General features: G+C 35.0%; 1 protein-coding gene across 1 annotated transcript in view; it reads right to left on the reverse strand.

The window, feature by feature from the left end:
• Positions 1-22,475, reverse strand: part of Pbp49 (proximal sequence element A Pbp49) — a 204,723-nt gene that overhangs the window by 57,952 nt on the left and 124,296 nt on the right. The window contains exons 4-5 of the mRNA XM_089094144.1: positions 18,912-19,015; positions 1,346-1,452 (exon numbers count right to left, since the gene is read on the reverse strand). Of these exons, the coding sequence (XP_088950270.1) occupies positions 1,346-1,452; positions 18,912-19,015 (211 nt within the window). The remainder of the gene's footprint in view (positions 1-1,345; positions 1,453-18,911; positions 19,016-22,475) is intronic.

Below are 22,475 nucleotides of genomic sequence, written 5' to 3' on the forward strand. Positions count from 1 at the left end.
TGAATAAAATTCAAAGTCCCGCTATTGAAATTTGGGTTTTAAGTAATCAATTTGAATGAAATCTTACGCTTCCTTCAATCCGATTTTCACGTATTTGTGTTTATGTAACTAAACCCACTTCTTTGTTTAATTTTTTTTCTTATTTGTCACCATTGCCGTATCCAGGATTTTTTTTTTCAGAGGGGTTTTACTCAAATATTTTTTTCGAGGGGGGGGGGGGTACACAAAAAAACAAAAAATATAATACAAAAAATTTTTATATCCCTTTTTGTTATGTTTTTACGAGCCAAAAACATTTCGGGAGGGGTTCAAACCCCCTAATCCCCCCTCTGTATACGGCCTTGTTTGTCACTTCCGCAAATATCCACCATTTGTTTGTGTGCTCAGAAGCTGCTGATCAGAAAAGGTAAACAAAATCAAATAATTTTTGTAAATGGTGTTATTTTTGGAATCCCCAGTGAATTATTGAGGCTGTTTTTTGTTATGTAATAGACGAGGGAGAAACCTGTAAGTATGAATATGGCCAGTGAATGGAGGGTTTAAACTTTAGGTAAGGAAATGTATAAACGGGATAACGTGTAATGTTTAGAATTACAAATATAGAAATTAAATTAAACATATAATATTTCATTGGAAAGTAGAATAGGCTTTTAAAGATAATACCAAATGGAACTAACATAGACGAGTTCTTAGTACTTGATTACTTTTACTTCCAGGGGAATTGGACGATGTACTGGCCTGCTCGGCACCAATGGAATTTGGAATGACTTCCGACGACCGTTTCGCATAATCGGCTGCAGCTGCTCAGGACGATTCTCAGCCAAATCGAGGTATTTGTACCAGAGGGAAGCATCCTAATTACATACACGCTCTTCAAAGCTCTACAAATGGCTAACAATCAGGGCCAGATTTAAAGCTTTGACGCTACTAGGCCCAAACGTTTTGGCCGCTCCGTTTTTACCGAACTCCCAGCTGCCATTTTTGGGGGAATGTGACAGTTTATAAGTGGCCAAAGAATTCCTGTGTTGTTTTAAAATCACTTTTCTGTGAATAGGCTTCATGGTAGCGGAGCGCAACTTGCACTTTGACGATAAACAACATAGGTCCAGTTTTCGTTAAGAAAAAATCACTCAGTGATAATTTATTGCGCCACCTGGCATTGTGTACCCCTAGGTCCAGGCCTAGTGGACCTATTGGTAAATCCAGGCCTGCTAACAATATAACCAAACAAAACCTAATAACAACATAGTCAACACAACCTCACCGCTTATACTGTGTGAATTTGTGGACTTATATCCTTGTAAAATAATATAACCTTTAAAAGACCATACAAAGTAAAACTTACATATTGCTCGAGTTCTTAATCCCAGGATGAAGTATCTTAATTATGTAGACGCTCTTCATAGCCTTGTAATCAGCTAACAAGATTTGACGTTTGGATGAATTTCTAGGCTAGGAGAAGAAACAACATACAAAAAGCTATTTTCTAACTAGGAAAAAAAACAATACTTGCTATCGATGAATACTTGTTTGTGGGCATTTATGGTTATTTATCGATAGATTAAACAAAGGTCATGCATAAATTTTGATTTTGAATCTAGATGAAAGAAAAAAAAAAGAAAAAAGCTCTTCCAGAGCTATTTTGGGCGCATAGGGCACATAGGCGACGTTTAATTTACTTTTCTAGAATTTAACATTATAACTTTCAAGGATAGTAACATACGATGGTTATGGCTGCTTTTTCTCTGAAAGAGGAACCTAAGCATCGTAATAGCATCCTTTCAATTTTTCACGCTTACTGCTACTCTCTACCCCACTTTGAAGTATTTAAGCTGCGGTAATACAAATGTCAGCATTTCAGCATTGCTGTACTAAGATGAACAAGCGGATATGTTTGAGATATGTTTCGAGAATGCAAAAGAGCCGCATATGATATCTTTCTGGATGGTAGAAAAAGATGAGACCGTCCAAAGAATACTTATGATGCACATAATACCATCTGAGGATAGATAAAATGAGGTAGTAAGTAATGTTTCAGATAAGGGTTTATACTTCTTATTTAAAGATGGCCTCAGGATTGCTTTCTAGTCTTAAAGAACATAAATAAAAGGATTAATTCGACCTATCACTGCAGACCAAAGACGGATTTTATGACTGATGAATCAGTTTTCAAACTATTTTGCCAGTTTTGTCATATTTCAATAATTGAAAATATTTTGCCATAGCTAATTTTTTTTTTTAACTGAAAGTGTTTTTATGTAGGGCTTAAGCCTACCCAAATTCGATACCCATTTCTCAGAGATGGTACCTGGCAGTAGTGGGATCAAGTACGTGTTTGGTTGTAAGACTTTAGGGCAAATATTTGCAAACAACTCATTTTAAAGTAAATCAAAGGCTTGTTAAAGAGTAGTATATTAACTACTTTAGTTATTTTATTTTTTTTTGTAATAAAGAAATAAAGTATAGCACCATTATTTCCATGAAAACAATGAAAACCTTTTTTCAACTCTTCTCTTTTATCAAACCCAATTTATTTACCAATAAAGTCTATTTACCGTGAAACTAATGAAAACCTTGTTTCGCATTTCTCTTTTATTAAACACAACTTACTTACCGTGTTACCAATCTCTTTTTTCAATTTATTTACCAATTTATTAATCAATGAAGTATATTTACCGTAAAACCAATGAAAACCTTGTTTAGCTCTTCTCTTTCATCAAACCCAATTTATTTACATATAAAGTATATTTACCGTGAAACTAATGAAAACCTTGTTTAGCTCTTCTCTTTTACTAAACCCAACTTACCGTGTAACCAATCCCTTTTTTTTCAATTTATATATCAATTTATTTACCAATGAAATACATTTACCGTGAAACCACTGAAAACCTTGTTTAACTCTTTCTCTTTTATTAAACCCAATTTATTTACCAATGCAGTATATTTACCGTCAAACCAATGAAAACCTTGTTTAACTCTTCTCTTTTATCAAACCCAATTAATTTACCAATGAAGTATATTTACCGTGAAACTAATGAAAACCTTGTTTAGCTCTTCTCTTTCATCAAACCCAATTTATCTATCAATGAAGTATATTTACCGGTAAACCACTGAAAACCTTGTTTCACTCTTCTCTTTTATCAAACCCAATTCATTTACCAATGCAGTATATTTACCGTGAAACCAGTGAAAACCTTGTTTAGCTCTTCTCTTTTATTAATTAAAAAAAAAAGTTTTCCCGAGGGAAGTAAAGAGCGAATTTGAAACTAAAAACGGACAAAAATTATTACTTCACAACCTATTTAATACATATCAATAAACTATTACAAATAAAGTAACTAATTATGTTTCCCTTTATGCTTTTAGGATTGTAAAAAACTAGCGCTTTACTGAAAACACAAAAGTCCAGAATAAAAAACAGGATTATTGATTTAAGAGTTAAAAGTGAGTATGTAGCCTGACAACATTAAACGAATCTATAAAGCTTTTGGTAGTCTTACACATGTTATGACATCAGTAACTTTCAGTATACAATTAAAATTATCTTAAAAACATAAGCGTAAAACTAAATATTTTTTAAACAACCGCGAAGTAATTGAACATCATATATAAATATTAGATTTATTTATCAAGCAGCATTTTAGTCTCGCCGGCTATAATACCAATAGTGGGTAATATACAGTCTTAAATTGTAAGAAATATGCTTTAGTATTACTTAGAAATGAATCAAATAAGACATAACATGAACTCTGGAAATTTCATTATTTCTCTCTATACAACAGTGAATTTCAAGGTATGATACAAATTCTGAAGCTAGTCTTTTGTCCTAATACTACCAAGATGGCTTTACTTCGAACTTGTGTACAAACTAATCATGAATTGTCCTTTTCAGAACCAAAACGAGAGCCAGTCATTGAATTGAGCCATTGCGCAGAAGTAATATTAAATTAAACGTAAAAATAAATAAAGCCAAATCCTAAAATGGATTGTTGCTTTATCTTAAAAGGGAATGATCCTAAAAAGGATTGATAATATTTTTATTCTGTAAAAAGTGTCCTTAATTGGTTTGCTTTTACTGTACCAAAACTCCTATATTATTTTATGTTTTCAGTAAAGCGCTAGTTTTGTATAATCTTAGAACCATATGGAAACATAATTAGTTGGCTTATTTGAACTAGTTTTATTGATATGTATTAAATCGGCTGTGAAATAATAATTTTTGTCGGTTTTAAGTTTCAACTTCACTCTTTACTTCCCTCGGGAAAACTTTTTTTTTTAAATTAAACGAACAGTTTTTGATTAAAATTTAAATTAGAAACAACGCTGCCATAATCTTTTTTATTTATACGGAATAATGTATGTTCGTTTTAAGTTCTAATGTTACTTCTTATTTACAGTTGAAAACTTATTTTTAACATAATTTCTAATTATCACCGATCTAGGGGAGATAAGACACCTCTAGAAAACACTGCAAACAACCTTGACAGCTAAGAAAAACTTTCAGTCTATAACATAAATTTCATTATCCATACTTTACAAAACAATACATGTTTTTCAGGAACGTTTGTTTGTCGATGAGCAAAAAGCTGTTTTTATTCGGCCAACTTCGCTTGCACAAGCCTTAATGAAGACAAGGCTTTATAAATCACCTACTGACTAGCAGAAACTAGAAAGCTACTGTAAAAAAAGAGAGCTGTTTAAGGGCTCATTTAAAAGCTTATATTTATACTTAATCGCTTTTTATAAGTTTGCTTAATAGCACATTCCCACAAAGTGCACTTTCGGTTGTTTCCCCAACATTTAAATGAAACAAGTTGCTTTTCCAATGAAATGACCAAAAAAAAGTGTTTTTCAAAACCTAGACAAGAGCAAAACTAAGAGAATAAGGACGTCCCTTTTCCTCAATTACCGCCGTTAGAACTAGCACACAGGCTTCATCGCAGAGTGAAGTTTGAAGGTTCAATTCAAAACTGTTGACCAATCAAGCTTAATTGTTGGTATATTTTTTAGTCCAGGACTTTTAGGGTTTGACCCGGAAAAAATTGTAATATAAACGAAAATGGTACCAAAATGATCAGAAAAAAATTCTGTATAACATACTAAGAGTCCCCATAAATCCGAGTGGGGCGAGTACCCGAAAAATAGGGGAAAAGCGGGAAATGCGGGGGAAATTGGGAAAAATGCCGAACATGCCCAGAAAATAGTTGAAAGTGAGTTTTCTGGGGCTTTCCCATACGCTGATCACGAAACTGACATCTAAAATTCAGTATAGAATAAAAGTACTATGGGAAACGGGGGGAACAGGGGGACGAGGGGAAAAAATTTAAAAATACAGGGTAGGGGTAGAAAGCACTTTGAAATATGTTTTCTGGGGTCTTTCTATCTGCTGATCCCGAAACTGACATCTGAAATGAAATAAAGAACATGAGCCCCACCATAACGGGGGAAAAGGGGGAAAGAGGGGAAGAAAAAGGACAATTGAAGTCAGGGGTAGAAATCAGTTTGAAATGTGTTTTCTGGGGTTTTCCTATCTGCTGATCACGAAACTGACACCTAAAATGAAGGAAAGAAAACGAGAACCATGAAAACCGAACAAAACTGGAGGAAATAATGGAAAAGGGGACGGGAAGCCTAACTACTGAGCCAGCTGCTAATGGCTAATAAGTTGGCCTATGGACAAAATAACTCGCTTAAGTATCAAACTTTTACTTTCTTGAATCACAGACATTTCTTACAACCATTTGAATTACTAAACATAAAGAAAACAACCGCTTGGCAGTGATCACAGTATAAAACTTCCGCTATTATAGGTAAAATTTGTACTTTCGAAGGCAATATCGTTGAATAAAAAACTAAAAGAAGAACTTCAGTAACTATAGGTAAAATCTGCACTTTTTAAGGCAGTAGAGTTGACTTGAAAAACACAGCATTGATGTCACTAGTCGAGCTCCTCATCTTCGACAATCTCGTTGTCCCTGTTCAAACAGTTTATACCCTGACATTCTCCGCACGCGAACGTACACGCTAATCCATTTTTCTTGCAGCTGCATCGCGAGTTCTCGCAGTCTGTCTTACAGTTGCATCTCACGACACTCAAAAGAGTCTGAGGTGCGGGCAACAAATCGATCATCACAGGTGAGTATTTATGGTCCCCGAGGACGCAAACCCAGTCAGGCAGGTCAAGGTCAGCTGGTTCTCCTTTCCAACGGGATACCTGGATGCGCACTCGCTGGGAGTGGAATGAAGCTGAAGCTTCGGTTGGCGGAAACCTATCAGGCTTAACAAACGCCATAGTATTTGACGAAGAAACTTTTTCCAAGAAAATTCGATGTCGCAGCTTAGTGAGATCTTCGTTTGGTCGTGCTTTATACAAGCTGAGGAGAAGATATTCACCCGCTTTCACAATTTCATCTTTAGACAATGATTCATCCAGAAACACTTCGCATTTTTTTCTGAAGACTTCGCTCTTCTTCAAAAGAGGTAGCAAAGCTTGCTTTCCAAGTCCTAAAACTCGTGAGGTCGTGTCACATCCCAAGAGTGCGTGCCCTACCAGAAGTAGCCTGGATACTTCTCCCATTTTTTTTTAACTTCGTTGAGGCACCAGAACCGTGTTATCGCTTCTTTTGCGTTCGTTGACGATTCGAAGTAAAGTGTTTTTGCATTAGGCGGGAGGTGATACAAGAGTAGAATCAGAAGGTCAGTGTCGTTGCCAAGAACTATTGTTTCAGAGTTTTCTTCTTTCGTTACGGCAGTCTTCACGATTAGATAGTCAGCATCGTCCTTTGCATGGACGACTTCAAATCCTTTGGCTCTGAGTTTTTCCCCGATGTAGCTTATAATTTGGTGTTTGTTCTGAGAGTTGCTCAAAAACTCTTCCTCCTTTTTCTGGAGCTTCATCCCTAAACTGAAATCGATCACTTGATGCTGGCTTCCCTTACACCGTCGGTTGTGGGTAGCATCTTTCGTGGCTGGACCAGCACTGTATCCATCGAAGCCAACAGTAGGGGAGGTACAGCGTCGAGTAACGAAACTAATATAGCTGTCAAAGATTGAATCATAAGTATCACCAATCTTCCAAGGTACTTGCTGAAGCAGCCAACCTCCGTCAACTACAGTGACACGATCTGACACTGGCAGGTGGTGAATCGAGTCCGTTTTCGCTTCTTTCCATATTGCTTTCGCTAGTGCAGGTTTGTCTGGCTGACGCATTATGCCAGAATTCTCAAACAAAGCGGGCGGATAACTGCAGAGTTCGTAACGTAGAGTTTCTGCCATGTCATTTTCAGATGTATGGGCAGCAGTCGAAAGACGTTGAAAAAGCAGTGCAGGGTCGATATACAAAATCTCGCCATCTATCCTTATGTTCCCATCGGATGCCAGTGCAACGACTTTGTCTTTCTTCCTGAATGAAAAACTTTCGACGGAGTGGCCATCAATGTGCTGGAGGATGAGCTCACCTACAGCTTTAGCATCCTCTGCATTGACACCTTTTTGGGCAATAAGCCCGGAAACTGTACCTCTAAGCTCTGTGGACATAGTGAAAGGACAGTTCTCTAGAAGGAATTAAAGAAACGTCAGTAGATCCTTAGTATCTCTCTTTATTCGTGCTGCGGTCGCAGTAACGTGCTGTTCACTAGTACTGTACTCTAGGCCCGTCAGTTTCTGCATTACGGAATAAAGTAATTTCAGTATCTTTCCGTATTTCTTTCTCGAGTTTTTTTTTTTTGCCTTTTCGAACCTATGGGGTAGCCGAACCACTATAGATCTCCTGTATTAACATTTGTAAACATTTCCACATGCTTTCTACCCCTACCCTGTATATTTCCCTTTTTCCCCTCCCCCACCCCCCCCCCATTTCCCCGTTTTATGTTAATCAATTTTTTTATATCATTTTGGTTCTCAATTTCGTAATCACCAGATAGGAATACCCCAGAAAATAGCTTTCAAACCACTTTCTACCCCTACCCTGTCTTCTTCTCTTTTCTCCCCTCTGTCCCCTTTTCCCCCGTTCTCCTTAGTACTCTTTTTCTATACTGAATTTTAGATGTCAATTTTGTAATCAGCGTATGTGAAAACCTCAGAAAATTCACTTTAAATTATTTTCTGGTCATGTTCGGCATTTTTCGCATTTTCCCTCGCATTTCCCCCTTTTCCCCTGTTTTTCGGGTACTCGCCCCACTCAGAGTTATAAGAACTTTTATTATGATGTACTGAATTTTTTTCTGATTATTTTGGTACCATTTTCGTTTATAGTGGAATTTTTTACGGGTTCGATACCTTTTTGAGCTAACAGTCCTCGACTATTTAGTTGACAAGTTTTAAATTTTAGTGAATTTGTTTTCTCAATAATATTTTACTTTTAAGATGAGTAGACGATTTATGAAACTTACTAAGAGGTTTTGGAGGGGGAGTATACGTGAGGGGTTTTTACATACCTACATTTAAGGATTTTGCACCATAATTATTGCAATGGTACCGTTTTATGCTTCCAAACTCTTTCACTTAAGAAGTGGTACCAAAAGTGCAATTTTTAGTGCTATATGGCACTTTGGATGGTCAAATTGATAAAAAAAAAAACACGGATATATGAGTAATAGGTTTAAAATCAGCTTTCCCGGGATATGGCTTAAAAAATGAGTGCATCACGTTTGCAAAAATAGTGGATTATCTGAAAAGTAATCATAAGAAGGGACAAACCATGATCGAAAAAAATCCAAGCTAGAGTCGAACACATGATAATCTAATTTTAAGTCCAGCGCTGTAGTGACAGAACCACGCTCTAATAATATAATTTAATATATTGGTGTTTGTAGGACTTTAATTACGTAGCTTATTAAGGGGGACTGGAGGAGGAAGTTGCTGGAGGTGTTCTTGCAAACCTCCAGTTAAGGGTTTTGGACCATAATTATTACAATGATACAATCTAAGATGTTCTGGTAGCCCGCTAGCCCCAACCCTCAAGAAACGGCATAAAAAGAGCCTTTTTCGCGTCATACGGCACTTGCACACGGCGGAATTTATATAAAACGCATAGGTAGAGAAAGTAAAGTGAAAGTAAAGAGAAGTGATTTTAAGGTAAAGAAAGATTACGGGTGCGTTTCTTCCGAAGGGTAACACAAATGTGAGCACCCCCCTCCCCCAATCCCCTAAAATTTGTTTCTTCCAATTCAGTTAACATTGTGCTTCACATCGCATAGCCGAGCATGGACGCCCATAAGGGGGGGGGGCCCCCCTCCCCTCATGGCTGAAGGATACTGCCTTTTTTATATTTTTGGTTTGAGATTTCTATTATATAGCATTAAAAGTGTCAATTAAACCAGGTAAGCCCCCCCCTGGAATTCAGCCTATTGTTGGTGAAATACCTTTGGAACTTCATGACTCGGTAAAGGACTTTGTTTACCCGTGCATAAATAGACCCAACTAATAAAAAAAAAAATTGAGATAGCCATTTTGTTCAGCATGGTCGAAAAATATAATAACTGTGTCTTTGAGGATGACTTAATCCCCCACAGTCCCCGGGGGAAGGGCTGCAAGTTATGAACTTTGCCCAATGTTTACATATAGTATTGGTTATTGGGAAGTATAAACGTTTTCAGAGGGGATTTTTTCTGGTAGTGGGGGGTGGGTGGATCGGGGGTCACGTGGGAGGATCTATCCATGGGGGAAGGGACATTGCCATGAAAGGGACGCCGGATTTCCCAGCATTATTTAAAAAAACGATCAGAAATTATATAAAAAAAACAAGTTTTTATTGTATAAAAAAATTTTTAATTATATAAAAAAAGCAACGTCAAAACTTAAACAGAAAAGAAATTGTTACGCATATGATTGGGTTTACCCTCTAGTCAATACATCGCTCTTTACGCTAAAGTTTTTTTTATTACTTTCATTAGAGCAATTTACTCTAACAGCCTTTGTGATTAAGAGGTCATTTTTAAAGAATTGGAACAAAATTCGAACTTTAGCGTAAAGAGCGAGGTATTGACTAGAGGGCGAACCCCCTGATATACGTATTAAAAATATATGAATATAGAAGTTTGTTACGTAAGTTAATTCGTAAGCTACGTATATTTATTACTAATAAAAACGTTCGTAAATAAAATTAAACAACTTTCGAGAAAGCCATTTAGCCAAGAAAAAAATTAAAATTACTATGCAAATTTGGTTTTAATTATTCATGTACAGTGAGCCAAAATCAAAACCTGCATTAATTCAAAAACGTTCAGAAAATAAATAAAAAACAAGTTTTTTTTAACTGAAAGCAAGGAGCGACATTAAAACTTAAAACGAACAGAAATTATTCCGTATATAAAAGGGGGTCTCCCCTCCTCAACGCCCCGCTCTTTACGCTAAATTTTGACTCTTTCTCAAAACTCTATTTTTTAAAACAATAATTATTTTTTTAAACAAAAATTAGTAAATATAACACCATTGGAATTTCTTCAATGGGGAGGACAAAAAGACAAAGCCTTTGGTGTCAATAGAGTGGGGTTGGTGCGGAAACACTAGATTTATAAAAAACTTTTTCTTATTTTTAGTAAGAAATTAAAAAAACAAAAGTGCCTTACCTCCAGGCTAGAAGTAGTAATCTATATAAAGCTTTCAATCCTACGCCCGAGGCATGAATATACAGTGCAGTTTGAACGGCACATTGACTTACCAAGGACAGTCACCTATTACTATGAACGATACATGAGTTACCAGACGGGTTTCTGAGGCAACACCCATTTTTGGGGCCAATCGGAGAAAGCGGAGGCTTCTCCATATACGTTAACTTGATTAGTAATTGGATTCAAATAAAAGAGGTGATTTTCATTGTAGTTCTTATTAGTAAGAGAATTGAATTCAGATAATAGTTTATTTGAGACGATATTAGTAGAGAAAATGAGTGGAACATTTACACTATTGGAGCTTGATGATGGAGCCGGTAGCAGTAATGATACAAGGGCGAGAGTACCAAACGTGGCTGTGGAAATAACACGAGGATGTAGACTAAGCCTTGAATGAGATGATATGTATGGTAGATACGTGATATCATTGAGCAAATTTAAAATGAAGAAGCAATTATGTTTTACTGTGAAACTGAATATAGTACATATAAATAGACTTCAGGCAGCAATAGATGCACTAGTAAAATATATTGATGAAAACAAATTGAACCAGTGATTATTATTGTTGTAATTATGCTCAATAAAACTGTTTCTAAATCAAGAATATTTTTCTTTCTATAGTAGGCTAGCGTATATTTTTTAAAGTAGAAAAAAAAGAGTTCTGGTCAGTCTGAAGTGGGTTGTGCGTTATAGGACTCTAAAAAATGGAGAGATTTGAAATAGAGCGAATCACGGAGAATCTTGTGTTTATGAAAAAATGTTTCATTTTAGATGATGATTTTCTAGAGTTATCTATTCAAAGGAAGATATTTTCTCAGGGAATGCTTATCGATGTAATGAAAACTGATTCTCCATCATTAGACTATTGCATGAAGCTTTTACGTTGTGGTCCAAAGGCATTTACACAATTTATTGACATATTAATTACGATACAGCAAAATAATATTGTGGATATGCTTTTAAACACTAGCTTAGAAATTTAAGACTTTTCATGAGAAAAATGGTGTTCGAAGATGATTTACTCCTCTCTCTCTCTCTATCCCACTCAATTTGTTGATAGTAGCTCAGTTTCACTATGGTGGTGAGAGTGTCAACACATGAAACAATGTTCCATACATGTCCACTATGCATGTACAGACTGGGCAGCTGGTCATCATGTGAGAATTGTACAATGATTGATGAGTATGAAGAAAAGTGTATATTATGCAACCAGTGTAAATTCCATAGAGGATATGCTGTGCAAATTAAAGGTTGTAATTCATGTCTTGAAGGGGTGTGTGACTCTCATCCTAGAGGGCATCTATGCTTTAATTGCCACTATGATAAATGTAATCAGTGGGAGAATACATATCCTGGTATGGTTGGAAAGAATCCTAAGCGTGATTTTAGTTTATTGCTTAGAAATTGGTATTGTAGTGACTTTAGATTGTTCTTGGAGGAGGAGCCAGGCCAGCGATTCAACTGTTGGAACAACAAGAGAATTAGGTTTCTACGTCATCGATGTGAGGACAATGACTACTATGATTATAAGCCCACTGATTTTTATTTGGCTGTGACGGAATGATATTCGCCACTTGAGGACACTGTTGGTGACATTGCTTCAAATAAGCAAATTGACAAATGCGAATTCTACAAAATGAATGAGAATAGTATCATTGAATATACAGAGAGGTATGATAAGAGTGAAGTTACACTCTACGGTAGAAAATGTGACCCTGACATTGCAGCACATCAGGATCAGTATACCGTGAATTCAGATAATCTACCTACCTTAGTTCTTCTCGAAAAGTACCTATACGTAGTACAAGATGAAATCTAAAGAGTAGAAAAGTCGTTTTTTATCATGTATATACATTATTTTTATTAATAAACAATTTCACATACATTTTTAGAACATTTTATTAGTAGGGCACTAAAATCAATATTAAACACGCTTGTGCATAGTGTATTTTAGCAACTCTCCTTTGATTTTGAATGATAGTTTTCCCTCTGCTCTACACAAAGTTGCTGATGCATGGAATGTAGAATTTATACGATAGACCAAGAGGATACAAAAACTCAATATTATTTATTCTTTCAAAGATGCATAGCCAATGACCTGTCTTCAAAGTTGAGGTACTGCTATTAACAATGATTAGGGTAATGTTAACATTTGGAATTTTTTCAATGTAATCCGATGGTATGCAATAGGAATTGTACTGGAACATGTATGGATCCATATTAAATACGCTGATTATTTGGTTTGTGTTCATGGTGCTAGGTCTAGTAGAACACTGCCGTCAGGTGTGATTTCCCAATAGGTTTCAAATTGACTCAATGAGATTGGCGTGATACTCTCAGTCAAGACGTCGGCAAATGTGCACTCTAAGCGTACATTCCCTGTTCGTACTATGCTCATATCCTGGGTCCCAAACAGGTCCAAAACAATTACACCATGATTTTTTGAAAACATTGAATCGGTTATTAAATTTTCAAATAGTTGGGAGTCATGGTCTAGGGATTGCATGGTCAACTCATACAGAGTTCTATAGGATTTTTTGTCAAATGATAGAGTGTACAGTGGAATACCATTCACTTTGCACACAAGGCTAGATAGACCGAAAAAATTAAAATCATGAGGGGATGCAGTCCAAGATCCAACGGCCCTGCCACTCTTCACAAAGGCCAAAGCGAGTTTTAATGGGATTTCTCCATTGATAAATGATGACTCTGAACAGCTACAATACCCGTTGGCAATGTGAGATTAATTGGCAATCGAATGAAAGACAAGAAGTTCGATGTTGCAAATGGCTCTTTAGTTTTCTATTACCAATCCACAGGACCATATAACCTATAGTTTTCGAACATGAAGAATTGCCGGAGTGATAATGACATTTGCATCGGGTTCTGCAGGATGTGTTTTTCTCAAAATGAAATTCGATGTAGCTAGTTGTGACTGTATGTCAATCTTTAAATTGGGGGGGTAACCATTGCGATATTTTGAATAACTCATAATTTAATCTTCCGACTAGATAATACTCCTGGGCGACTGCAGTAATTAACTCACCGTAAGTATCAACATCTCACCAGTATTCTTGACCCAATTATTGTCTTCTATACTCCTCATATGCCTTTGGTTTCACAATCATAAATTTTATGTAACTTGCCCAATTGAAAAAATTATTACTAGTGCTAACCAGTTTCTCATTAAAAAACACATTAATTTGTTTGAATAGGTTGTGCAGAACATAGTTTTCATAGGACAGACCATAGGCAGCAGTTCGAGCTTTATTGTGTGACTTTTTCTTCTTCGCACCATTTCACTCATCTCAATTTTATTATGAGTCAATGAATATAGAGTTCACTTGAAAATATCTGAAAGTGTATATTTTCTGAGGGTGGTTTTGGGGATAATATTGTTTGTAATAGCCACAATTGACACTGACGTCAATATTTTCAGCATTGAATAGATTCAATGAAGAACTGATTGATGGATTTGATTCTTCGTGGGGGAGATAAGTCATCTTAAGAGAATAAATCCCTCTTTGATCCAACAATCTATTTCCTTTTGCTCTTACTAGTATTTTTGATTGTTTTCCTTAACGTCCTTGTTGATATCTTTTGCTTCTTGCCTGGGTAAAGACTGATAAGTGAATTGTTTCAAGGCATTTTTTTTTATCCCTTCCCATTTCACTGAAATTTTAATTGTTCACCAACGGCTCCTGGTGACGGTTGAGTATTCTCTTTAATACTCTCCGTGAAATTCATGCCTTACCCCCAATCCTGTATTGTTTAGACAGAAAAATTTGATGCAGCAGGTAAAAGGTCTTTTGTGGCACGCCGTAGTGCAGAACGAATCAGTCTAGAAAAACAAACAACAATATTATAGTTAGACGATATCGCACGTCCTTTGTGGTTATCCAATCCAACACCCATTTCACGTGAACTTAGGGCACTAAGATAGAAGTTGATATCCGGACTCACAAATGGAATTCTTGTTTTGTTCATTTTAGGTGATGGTGTCGAAGATGATGGGTTTAAAATAACATGTAATCACTGCCAAACCTTTTGTTACTGCCAGTGAATCACCCAAGTAAAATCTTAGCTTTAACTGCCAGAGTTCCATATACGAAGTGTGTACTGAAAATTACTCACAATGCTTTACATGATCTTAATGAACATGTTCGTGGGCCGTTTGTTTTTCAAGATCATATAGAAGGGGGAAATTTCAATCACCAACCCGTGATGTTTGCCAAAGAACACATACATAAATATAAAAGACTCCAAGGCGAAACCAGGCGGATAATTATCAAATATAACCTGATTCGCCCCGCTCACAGTGCCAGCGTTTTTCTCATTGATTATATTCTGCTTTTAACCGAGAGCGTCTCTCAGATTATTATTAAGATGAATTATTTCATCTTCAACAAAAGAGTTAATGTAAATCCTATTGTGTTCCATTGAATAATTAAATTCAAATATATCATTCCCACGAGATGAGATTTTTCTATTGATTGTACGACACAAATCTGTCATACTGTCATATTGTATATATTTCAATGTGACTTTTGGATATTCACATGATTTAAGTGCTTCAACCCATTCATACTTGACAAAGAGTGACCAATCTAATGGTATAACTTTTATATCATACACACGATCCTTTCTCAGGATGTCGTAGGTATTTTTGAGAATACAGTCGACAAGAGCCACTTCATACTTCCCGTCATCGAATTTAATGGCGGGGTGAGTTTCGTCCAAAAATCACTTGTTTTTATTCAAGTCGTTGTAGACAGGATTGGAAACGTTGGACATAAATGTTACATAAAAATCATTGGGCATTGTCAATATCTTCAACACTGATCCAGGAATAAAAATCAGAGTGGCATCATAGTCACCGAATAAGCAACTATTTCTTAGACCGGCGAGTACGACTCTTTAATATATTTTTAATTTGGTAGATGTGACTGTTATTTTTAACTTTTTGTAGTTCATAGTCATAAAAGCCGCCGAGAATCTCTTCATCTTTGGTATCGCGCAAACGATAAGTTATGGGTTTAGTATCTAGGATTTTTGCCACTTTAAAAAGTTCTGTGGACTACAAGTAATTGCCCTTTTCAAAGACATTAGTTGTTCTATTTATTCGAACAGTATCACCCACATTGAATTTTTTCTTCTTCTTCATAATCGTGTCATTGGAATATTGTTTAAAAAAAGGATCAATTGAGTCATGATCAGAATGAAGAACTTCCGTTGGGGTTGAGTTGGACAATGATCGATGAGGTCGTTGATTATAAATCAACATGATTTATCTAAATCATGAATAAAAGAAGGTGTATTTTTCAATCTACAATATCTTGAAATTAAAAGACAAGAGTTCTTATCAATCGTTCAGCCAATGCATCCTTATTAGGATTATGACTATGATAGAGCAGTGTATTATATTTTACTAGTACTTTTGCAACATGGGGATTAACAAATTTACTAATACGATTCGTTTGAATTTTCATATAAGAGTCCTGTTAGAGAATATTACCTATAGCCTGGGCAACTTCAACACCTCTCTTTGAACACACTGGAATAGCATATCCTTGGCGACTCTAAACACTGATTGCAAGTATAATGTACTTGTACGGTGTATTGTGACGTCTTTAGAATGAACTCTTAAGCATCTTTCTATGTTGTTCTAGTAACCCGCTAGGCGTGGAAAAAATAAGAAACAACGACTGTTTTAACATATTTGAACTTTTAGTTACTATGCACTGTGGTTCGCTCTTTACTAGGTTGCAGCTAATGCTTCAACCATGACAAAGAGTTCATTGGAAATTCTCCTCAGAAACTAGTAAACATTAAAATCTGCGAAATCTAATAGATGGTAGAATTTTCAAAAACCTAGTAAATATAAGCAATAGCTTTTAATTGAGCCATTAAGCATCTATCTATGATGATGTGGTAGCCTGCTTATGTTTCAGTAGCTTGCAGATGAGCAGACAATTTATGAAACTTACCAAAGGGGCTTGGAGGGGAGTGTACGGGAGGGGTTCTTGTGAACCTTCAGTTAAGGGTTCTGGAACATAACTATTAAAACGGTACATATCTTTTAATACAGAGCAGTTCTAATTTTGAAACAGCACTAAAAGTGCTGTTCTCAATTTTGAGTTATACTTACGGATGATGGATTTGAAAAAAGCACGTATGTAAAAGTAAGAGCTTTCAAATAAGCAATTAAATATCATCCTCAGATATTTTGATAGCCCAGTAGCCCCATCTTTCCTACTTGAGTCACGACACCAAAAGTGCCGTTTTTAGTGCCATTTGGAACTTACTGCTGGTGGAATTTATATGAAAGACGTATATATGAGCAATATCTTTTACATGAGCTCTAAAAAATCTGTCTACGATGTTCTGGTAGCCTGCTAGTGTCACCCCTTGAGAAATGGCACAAAAAGTGCCATTTTATTGCCATATGGCACTTTCAGATGGCGGAATTTATAAAAAAAACGTAGAGATGAGAAATAGCTTTTGAATAACCAATTAATTATCTCTCTTTGATGTTATGGTAGCCCACTAGGCATGTTGAAGAAAAAAAAAACGGGAGACAGATCAGTGCTACCGATGCAAAAGTGATTTTCCTTGTTGTTCAGGGAGGGGGACTGTAATTTCACTTTACAAGATCTTCGACCATGCTGATTCAAATGGTACACTTTTCATTTTGATCTGACGCCATTTTCGAGGGGTTTGAAGCTTTTTTCGAAAACACCATAAATTACTTTTCGCAATAAGCTTTTACTTTTAAGACGAACCGAAATAATAGTTAACATTCCTGATTCAATGTCAGATGGCAATTTCTTTTCACTAGACAGTTTTTTCAGATCGCGTTTTATAACTTTTGGTTACTATGGGTTGTGGTTCGCTTACTAGGTTGTAGCTACCGCTGCAACCATGATACCTTGTCGGGACATGCTTTAAAAAATGAGCCTAGAAAATGACTGAAAACAACAAACAACGGATACCGGTACCGATATTCCCGATACGATACATGTGATACCAATGCGCCCGATATCGATACACGTGATATCAATACGCCCAATACCACATACAGCCCTTCTCCAGGGACTATGGAGGGCCAGATCATCATCAAAACCATATAAATTGGACCTTTGGACTAAGTTAAACAAAATGGCTATCTCAAAATTTTTATAGTACTAGTTTGGGGGGGCGGGCCTGCAGGGACGGGGGGGGGGGGCTATGTGCATTTCAACCTTTTTGGTCACTTAAAAAGGGCACTAGCAAATTCAATTTCCATTCGAATGAGCCATCAAACATCTCTCAATGATGTTCTGGTCATTGGCTAGCCCTGGTGAAAAAAAAGAAAAAAAAGTAGACATCAGTGCTAACCATGCAAAAGTCATTTCCTGGGTGTTCAGGATGGGAGACTGTAATTATCCTGCAAAAGGTTTTGGACCCTGCTGATTCCAATGGTGCACTTTTTATTTCGATCTGACGCTATATTCAAGCGGTTTCAGGCTCTTTTTCGAAATCACCATAAATTTCTTTTCACAATAAACTTTTACTTAAACAATTTTTTTTATATATAAAATGTTCAGTTTCACAGCAAAGCATAATTGCTCCTCCATTTTAAATTTGCTCAATGATATCACATATCTAGCATTCATATTAAACAATAAACTAAAATCAACCGAAACAATAGTTACCATTCCTGATTAAGTGTCGGGTGGCAATTATTTTCCACTAGGCAGTTTTTTCGAAAATTCATATATATATATATATATATATATATATATATATATATATATATATATATATATATATATATATATATATATATATATATATATATATATATATATATATATATATATATATATATATATATATATATATATATATATATATATATATATATATATATATATATATATATATATATATATATATATATATATATATATATATATATATATATATATATATATATATATATATATATATACATATATATATGTTTATACATATATATATATATATATATATATATATATATATATATATATATATATATATATATATATATATATATATATATATATATATATATATATATATATATATATATATATATATATATATATATATATATATATATATATATATATATATATATATATATATATATATATATATATATATATATATATATATATATATATATATATATATATATATATTGCCATATACTCAATTTTGCCATGTTATTATGAAAAATATTTGCTCTGGAATCTACAATGAAGAGATAATTACCACGACAGCTGGAGGATTCATTCTTCTGAATAGCTTCTTATTTTCTCTTGCCAACAATTCACAAGGATTTGCACTATCCTTTTTTGATAGCTTCTTATTTGAATCTAAAAGAACATAATTATTTTTTATAATTATAAAAAATATAATAATTTGTATTTATCATTTCCCATCTATTTCCCATTATTTCCCAATTTATTTATTTCCCATCTATTCTGTCACTTGTATTTGTCTTGTCTCACGCTAAGCTGAAAGAAACTATGAAAGAAACCGTTCTATAGTGCGTCAATGGATGAAGAACTTCAGTATTGGAGTTATAACAGATAAGTACCAATTAAAATACTTTAATTATTAACGCTAAACATGTAATGATTAACGTTAATAATAACTTTAGTTATTATTAATATTAATCATAGTTACAGCAGCAAGTGCTAGCCCACGGAGTTCTTTACTATAGTAAAGAACTCAAACCCATAGTAACCGAAAGTAGAAAGGGGTAATTACATACGAGACGAACACTCTGCTGCCATCTATAATCGAGTGTAACGGGACAAGATCACGTGTCTTTTTCAAGGTCAATCAGGGGATGTTTCTAAGTGTATTGACTCCGGGACGAAGTTTGCGCATGCGCACTGAATACTAACGGAGCAATCGTATTGATCCGCCAACGGGAACAGGATCACGTGTCTCTTTCTAGGTCAATCAGGGGATGTTTCTAAATGTTTTGATCCGCTAACGGGAACAGGATCACGTGTCCCAATCAGGGGATGTTTCTAAATGTATTGATCCGCTAACGGGACAGAATCATGTGTCTCTTTCTAGGTCAATCAGGGAGTTACATAAGGTTTCCCTTACATCACAATGTGCCCTTAAGATTTTGTTTATAATGGACATGCGTTAAATTATCATACAGTATCAAGGCATCATGGAGATAACACTAAATATTGATGAGTTGGAAGTTTTAGCAACATCGATTTATAATGTGAGTTCTGTTTAGTAAATTTTCTTAGGTTATTTCCAAATAAAATAATTTTTGTAGTCCCCCTCCAGTATATTCAAATTCAGGGTATACCCCCCCCCCCCAATACAAACTCCACTATGCGATATTTATAGTCATTAAAAAGCATAAAATACGCTCTTTTTTACCATGTAAACCCACTGTTAACGATTTAAATTCTTTCATTGGAAATAATTCCCTTTTTCGACAAATTCATGTAATTTTCATGCTTTCTCTATCCTAGCAAAAGTGACAACTTACAACCATCAACCTTAGGTATTAATACTCCCCTTCATGACATTAAGCCGCGAACATGACTTTTATCAGTTCCGTAAAGATTTAAATAGGGATAATTATTGCACCCCGTCAAGTGCACATCCGTTATGCTATATCCATATGAATTAGGATAGCAGAGTTTTTGCTGAAAAAGATATTTTTTTATTCCGGTCAAATTGACTAGAGTAAATGTTATGAATTGCAAGAGGGGATGGTTGTTACTTATAACAAATAGTTTCAAATAGTATTTGTTTTCCATTTTGAGTACTCCAAGTTTATGTGGTGGGGGAGGGGGGGGGTTAAGAAAAGATACATACCTACTATGAGAAGGTTTATTGAAACGCGGGTCCCTTTAAATGATATAAACCTTTGACTCAAGAGGAATAATGTGCAAATATATGCGTTGCGTCTCTAGGCATGTTTTTAAATTTATTTTCTAAATGGTAAAAATAGGATTTCTATGCTTTTCGGGTTTATTTCCAACATGGAGTGTATTTAATGTTTTCTCTAAATGGTAAAAATAGGAACTGCTGACTCTCGTAGTATATTTCTCGCAAATGTTTACTTTTTCTTTTGCTAAAAAAGGGGGTAGGGGCTTCTTTGGGACAATGGCAGATGCTTTTTAGACAAAATTATGCCTTATAATAAGTTCTGTAGAAGGGGGTGCAAACAGGGAGTCGTTATTCTATGCTAAATTTTTTCTTCTTTTTGAGGACAATTATGAGGCATACCCGCCTCCTCCTGAAAAGAGAGCTAGGAGTTACGTAAGGTTTCCCTTACATTACCTACTACTACGTGCTTAGACAGTGTAGACTCTAGAATAGAGGAGAAGAATCCGGAGGAAATTTGGAGAAAAATCATACATGATATGGAGAGCAATTTATACAGATTGCAAGCAAGCTCGCATAAAACAAGGTTTAATAGGAAAAGGAAGAGTAAGCTCGAAAGAAGAGTCAGAGAAAAGAGGGGTTTCTATACAGAGATATCTCAAAATATATTATAAAAGACAGATATGAAAACTCAATGAAAAACGTGCATAGTGCAAGATATAACAGTGAATATTATGATGAATATGATCTAAGAGAAGAGAAAAAGAGGTCCTTTAAGATACATAAGAGGTTATTCTATGGAATGGATTTTAAACATCGAAAATCGGGATGGAAGAGCTCTCATATATCATTTAACGATAAATCTAATTATTATTACCATTGTTAAGTTTTATATCGTAATCATACAATAAATTTGTTTGTACTATATTAATTTTCCCCTACTCGTTAAGTCTAGAGTAAGGATACCAGCAGAGACTTCTAAAATAAAATATCGAAGATAAAAAAAAATTCATAGAAGTTAGCAGTGTAATGTATTTTTTTCTCAAGAAATCAACCATTTCTTTTTTTCATCAATGCTATTTAAATAAAATCATTCTTCTAATCATTTATTCATTCTTTAAATCAATATTTATAATGCTTTTTAAATATATGACATCCTCCTCCACTGCCCCGTCCTCAACGATAATAACTTCAATTTGAGGTGATGGTATAGTAAGTATTTGAATACTGGCATCATCACTATCATCATTATTGATTATTTCTACATTTCTCACAAGGGGCATGTCCTCATATAAGCGATCATCGTCTTCGACGCAGAGTTGACCCGAAAGCCCCCTCTGTACCAAATCATCTCATGTATGTGACAGTCCATGTTCTTTGTAGTAGATCTTCATTATATCATCTGTAGTATCTTCGCTACTGTTCAAAAGAAGGAACTCTTCTTCAGATTCTGTTGAACTCCACGCGTCCCATATGTTCTCTCCCTATTGGACATACTTGGGGTGTTCTATAAATGTAATAAACAAGATTACTAAATATTTTTCATTATATCCATAATTTTCATGTCTAAAATTCATCAGTCAGCTAGATATCTAAATTTTGATATTTTTTTTTACCCACTGGACGAGATTTAATGTCATTGATAAAAGCCTGTATGAGATTTAATGTCTTTAGTAAAACCTGAAAAAAACCTTCCCCAGGACTAAGTTTTTCAAAGAAAAGTAAGGAGATGAGGTTGAACCATGGAAAGAGCAGAAATAAAGATATGTCAAACTTAAAACTAACACAAATTACTATGGATATATAAATGAAAACTGAAGTCATCAGAAGTTTATTTCATTATCATGTCAAATTAGAAGAAACAGTAAATACCACAAACAAAATTGGGGTCAACACCCTCTAAAACACTGTAAAAGGGTGCATGGCATATTTTTCGATCCAAAGCTGGACTTTTTCTAGCCAACG

Source organism: Artemia sp. Qi Xiang Cuo, chromosome 9 (assembly GCF_049724085.1).
Source record: "Artemia sp. Qi Xiang Cuo chromosome 9, ASM4972408v1, whole genome shotgun sequence".
NCBI lineage: Eukaryota > Metazoa > Arthropoda > Branchiopoda > Anostraca > Artemiidae > Artemia > Artemia sp. Qi Xiang Cuo.